The sequence below is a fragment of the Myodes glareolus genome, chromosome 24, assembly GCF_982192425.1.
Source record: "Myodes glareolus chromosome 24, mMyoGla1.1, whole genome shotgun sequence".
In the NCBI taxonomy this organism is placed as follows: domain Eukaryota; kingdom Metazoa; phylum Chordata; class Mammalia; order Rodentia; family Cricetidae; genus Myodes; species Myodes glareolus.
Genome location: NC_142049.1, coordinates 46,541,434 through 46,546,243, shown reverse-complemented (window position 1 = coordinate 46,546,243; position 4,810 = coordinate 46,541,434). Strand labels below are relative to the sequence as shown.

The following is a 4,810-nucleotide window of genomic DNA, read 5'->3' as shown; positions in this document are numbered from 1 at the left end:
GAAACACAACCACTTTTCTTGACAATAACCTCAGTCACCCCCTCTGTGTTCAAGCTCCTTAGGCCCAGATTCCCCCACCAGCCATGGCTAAAGGGAAGAAATCAGGGTGAAGCTGTACAGAGTACAAAGCAAATGCAGCAGAACCAGTCCTCTTAAAATTCAGGGGTGGTAGCCACTGCCCCTACAATCCTAGCACTCTGGCAGTGGAGGCAGGAGGATCAGAAGTTCAAGGTTATCCTCTGCTAGATAGCAAGTGTGAAGTCACCCTTGGCTACTAGAAATCCTGTCTCAAATAGGTGAACAGACAAACCAACTAACTAACAAACAAATGTAGGATCAGGAATACCTCCCAAATGGAAGAACAGTTAGTTGAGGAGTTCTGAGGCTGTTGTTTTATCTCATCCCAGCCTCAGGATTGAATCAATCTCTCACTGCCTCTTTCCCCGGGAATCAAGTGCTGCGTGAGAGACAGGTAAGAGCCAACTGCGGACTTGGGAAAACAGAAGTCAGGGCTCCAGGAACTACTTAGCCAGACTAAGAGAATTTCACAAAAGGAACGTCTAAAGAAGGCTTTTCCACTTGAAGAAAGCGCTATAGACTGGCTGAGGATGGCAGCAGGCGAGGGTGGGACGAGAATCCTCTGTGGGCGGGGCTTATGCCCAGGCCCGCCCCAGTCCTCCGCTCGGGAGCCGATCTGGCACCCCCTGGCGGCGGAGTCTGCACTTGCTCTCTGGAGCCCCCCGCCCGCAGCCTCCCACCCCCACCTCGCATGGGTCGGCGCCCGAAGACCGGCTCGCAGACAGACACAAGCCCGGGAAGCCGGCCGGGAGTGAGCACCGGAGTGGGAGGGGGCAGGGAGGTGGCCGCGGCTTGAGCAGCAGGAGCAGGTGCGGCGGCGACAGGCGGGGCGGGGACGGAGCGGCGGGGACCTCGGGCGGCGGGCGACAGGGCAGCAGGGAGGCCGCGACGCGGAGCCAGCGGGGCCTGGGCGGTGGAGGGCGAGGGGATCCCGAGCGCAGCTGGTGGCGGGGTGACTCGAAGGGCGCGGGATCCCAAGGAGACAGAGAGGACAAGAGCTAGAGAAGGACTGGGAGAGCGGCGGGGGCGCTAGGGGAGAGGTGGGGTGGGGAATCCGGGGACACACCTGGAGGGGAGACTGGGTCAAGAAGTGAAGCTGGAGTCTGGAGGGGACAGAGTGGGTGAGATCAGAGAACAGCGGGGATCGAGTGAGGGCTGGTGAACTGGGAGACCCGGAGGTGGTAAGTTCTGAGGTGGTTTGAGAAGGCTGGGCCAGGGAAACGGAGTTCAGGGGAGTTTCAGGGGTGGTGGTAGGTAGCTTAGCGGGGATCCAGGGCCAGGCAGGGCGCAGGCGGTTGGGGGTGTTCAGTAAGCAAGGAGCAGGTGGAGCTGGCATTTGAAGCTGGTGTAAAGAGAAACAGGACCCAGCTGGGGGCATTTCAGGCGAGAGGTTGGTACAAGCTGTGGGTAGCCCAAGGAGAAGAAAGCTCAAAGAGGGGACCCCACAAAGAGGCCATAGGCCAGGACAGTGCAGTGCCCCCCATGGGGGAAGCCCCTTCCTGGGGCCAACGGAGCCATGCTGTCCCGAAAGGGCATTATCCCTGAGGAATATGTGTTGACCCGGCTGGCAGAGGACCCTACAGAGCCCAGGTACCGTGCTCGGGAGAGGAGGGCCCGCTTCGTGTCCAAGAAAGGCAACTGCAACGTTGCCCACAAGAACATTCGAGAGCAGGGCCGCTTCCTGCAGGATGTATTCACCACGCTGGTGGACCTCAAATGGCCCCACACGCTGCTCATTTTCACCATGTCCTTCCTGTGCAGCTGGCTGCTCTTCGCCATGGTCTGGTGGCTCATTGCCTTCTCCCACGGTGACCTGGCCCCCGGAGAGGGCACCACTGTGCCCTGCGTCACAAGCATCCACTCCTTTTCATCTGCCTTCCTCTTCTCCATCGAGGTCCAGGTGACTATTGGTTTCGGCGGGCGCATGGTGACAGAAGAATGTCCTCTGGCCATCCTTATTCTCATTGTGCAGAATATCGTAGGGCTAATGATCAATGCCATCATGCTGGGCTGCATCTTCATGAAGACGGCCCAGGCCCATCGGAGAGCAGAAACCCTCATCTTCAGCAAGCATGCTGTGATCACCCTGCGCCATGGCCGCCTCTGCTTCATGCTTCGTGTGGGGGATCTCCGAAAGAGCATGATCATCAGCGCCACCATCCACATGCAGGTGGTGCGCAAGACCACCAGCCCTGAGGGTGAGGTCGTGCCTCTCCACCAGGTGGACATCCCCATGGAGAATGGCGTGGGTGGCAATAGCATCTTCCTGGTGGCCCCGCTCATCATCTACCACGTCATCGACTCCAACAGCCCTCTCTACGACCTGGCTCCTAGTGACCTGCACCACCACCAAGACCTGGAGATCATTGTCATTCTGGAAGGCGTGGTAGAAACTACAGGCATTACCACACAGGCCCGCACCTCCTACCTAGCTGACGAGATTCTATGGGGGCAGCGCTTTGTTCCCATTGTGGCTGAGGAGGACGGCCGATATTCTGTGGACTACTCCAAATTTGGTAACACCGTTAAAGTGCCCACACCACTCTGCACAGCTCGCCAACTTGATGAGGACCGCAGCCTGCTGGATGCCCTGACTCTCGCGTCTGCACGAGGGCCCCTGCGCAAGCGCAGTGTAGCTGTGGCGAAGGCCAAGCCAAAGTTTAGCATCTCTCCGGATTCACTGTCCTAAATTGCAGTCCCTCAGGCCCCCACTCACTTATGTGGGCACATGGAGAGTAAAGTATGGTATGTAGAGTGAATGGGGTGCGAGTCCCTTGGCCAGGTACGGTTTGCTGTGTGACAACACCCTCCTCGGCTCAGCCTCCCTGCTGCTGTGTGCCCAGAGTGTTACAAGGCACTTGTCACTATGCTATTTCTGGCCCCAGCAGGAGCCTGTACCGGGTTATTTTTGTTCCTGCTCCTCCCAGGCCCAGCTCAGGACCGGCTTTACCCCTGTCTTTCTGCCCAGCATTGGGGAGGCTATAGCAGGTTCAGGGCTCCTAAAGCTAAGGTCTCAAAGTCAGTCTTGGCCCTTCACGATTCATCCTGCCACAAGCAGACAGGTAACTGGGGAAAAGCCACCCCCAAGTTGGGTGTCTACTGTTGTTTCTGTAGCCACTAAGAAATACCTGGCCAGGTCCCAGGCCTATTCATGCCTTGTAAAAGTGATCGCTGAAGAATCCTGCCAGTCAGAGGAGGAGGTCAGTGTGACGGCATGTGAGCTGAAGGGCCCACCCAGGCAGGGCAGGGCACGCTTACCCAGGCTCCCCTCCATAGGGCACACTGGTGCCAGAAGGGGACAGAGCAGGGGGGAATGACTGGAGATCTTGTGTCCCCACCCTGAGAGTCTGGGAAGTGGGGTGCTGGGCAAACCCTGATGTGCCGAGAAAGGTCCTGTGCCTGCCATACACGATGCACTGCAGGCAGCACGCTGCTCCTGGCTCCCCATGGGTAGCTGTGAGTCACTGCTTCTGGAGGATGCTGGTGGGTAGGGATGGCTTGTTTCACTTGCTAGAAAAAGAAATACTGGAAAGTTCAGTTGTGAGGGAAGAGAGCTCCCCGAGGCAAGGCCCTTGGGCTTGACCTGGGTTCTCAGAGCAGGGTCCTGTGTCCTTGCCCAGAGCTCTGCTGTAGCCCCATTCTCAAAAAAGCCTCCCAGCTGTGGCCTGAACTCGGGGCTTTTCTTGTGGGGAGGCCGTGGGCATGCTGCTGGAAAAAAAGAGGGCACGGCCAGTGTCTGCCACCTGCCATGGCCCTGGCAGGGAGACCAGGAAAGCAGGCTCTTCTTCCCTCACCTCAGGAGGACTTCATCCTTCCCCTCCGGCTCCTCCTCACACAACTCAGTCTGTCCGGCCATCTTAGCCGTTCGACCTCCACCAGACATCATAAGCGAGGGCCTGGGCTCCCTCCTGAGACTCTGCTGGGGGCTGAAGTACCCACAGGGAGGGGCAGGGAGGTGTGGGCTCTAATTAGGGTATTGTTCAGCTCAGATCCTGAATCCAGGTGTATGACTCTGTTCTCAGTTGTCTCATCCATGTTAACAGTCCCTACCTCAGTGAGTTGACTCGGAGCAGGTGGAAAAGCACATGTAACATGCTTCTGAAGTGCCGATTCATAACAAGTATTCAATAAATGCTAACTCTTGTGATTGCTGCTGAACCAGCCACGTGATGGGAAAGCTCACTAAAGTATGTTAAGACAAAAAGGTGTTTTTCTCCACTGCCTCTCGGTGATGCGTTCCTCTGCCTGGTCTTACTCCCTGCATGGTGCCCCTCCCAGTTCAGATCTGGGCTGCAGGGCTGGTGTCCTTGTCTCTGCCCCCCTCACTGCTGTCCACCCGCCTGTCACCTGCTCCATAGTGGTCGAGTTGTGATCTTCACTACTGTGTGGAATATTTTGTAGCTCCCTATCTCCTTATCAAGGATGGGATGACTCCTCTGCTGATAGTCATAAAAACCCCAGGCCAATGATTCTTCTTGACCATCCCTGGAGAAAGATGCCCTTCTCTCCTCTGTGACATGGGCCATCTTCTTTGCCTGTGTTTAAGGGTCTTCCTCCCCATCCCTAAATTTATGTCACTTCCAGGTCAGTGCCACGTCGGCATCTGGAACTAAGTAGATGCTCAATGAAAGAATGAATGGTGGGGGGATGGGCTGTGCACATGACCACAACCCGGGGCTACAGGTAGAGCAGACTAAAGATGGCTGCCCCTAGATCAGGGAGGATCTACCTC

The 4,810-nt window shown here is 56.9% G+C and overlaps 1 protein-coding gene across 2 annotated transcripts; it reads left to right on the top strand.

Annotated features, from left to right (window-relative positions):
- The first annotated feature begins 755 nt into the window (after window positions 1-755).
- Kcnj11 (potassium inwardly rectifying channel subfamily J member 11) lies at window positions 756-4,236 on the top strand. 2 transcript variants are annotated; one of them, XM_085682764.2, is made up of 2 exons: window positions 756-887; window positions 1,840-4,236. In XM_085682764.2, exon 2 carries the CDS (start codon window positions 1,856-1,858, stop codon window positions 2,765-2,767), a length of 912 nt encoding a protein of 303 aa, XP_085538890.1. In that variant the 5' UTR covers window positions 756-887; window positions 1,840-1,855; the 3' UTR covers window positions 2,768-4,236. The 2 variants fall into 2 exon arrangements, with proteins under 2 accessions (XP_085538890.1, XP_048284765.1); XM_048428808.3 differs by lacking the exon at window positions 756-887 and having other exon boundaries at window positions 1,116-4,236.
- Window positions 4,237-4,810: the final 574 nt, after the last annotated feature.

Coding starts and splice junctions, on each gene's coding strand:
- Kcnj11 (XM_048428808.3), top strand. CDS start 1,595: ATGCTGTCCCGAAAGGGCATTATCCCTGAGGAATATGTGTTGACCCGG.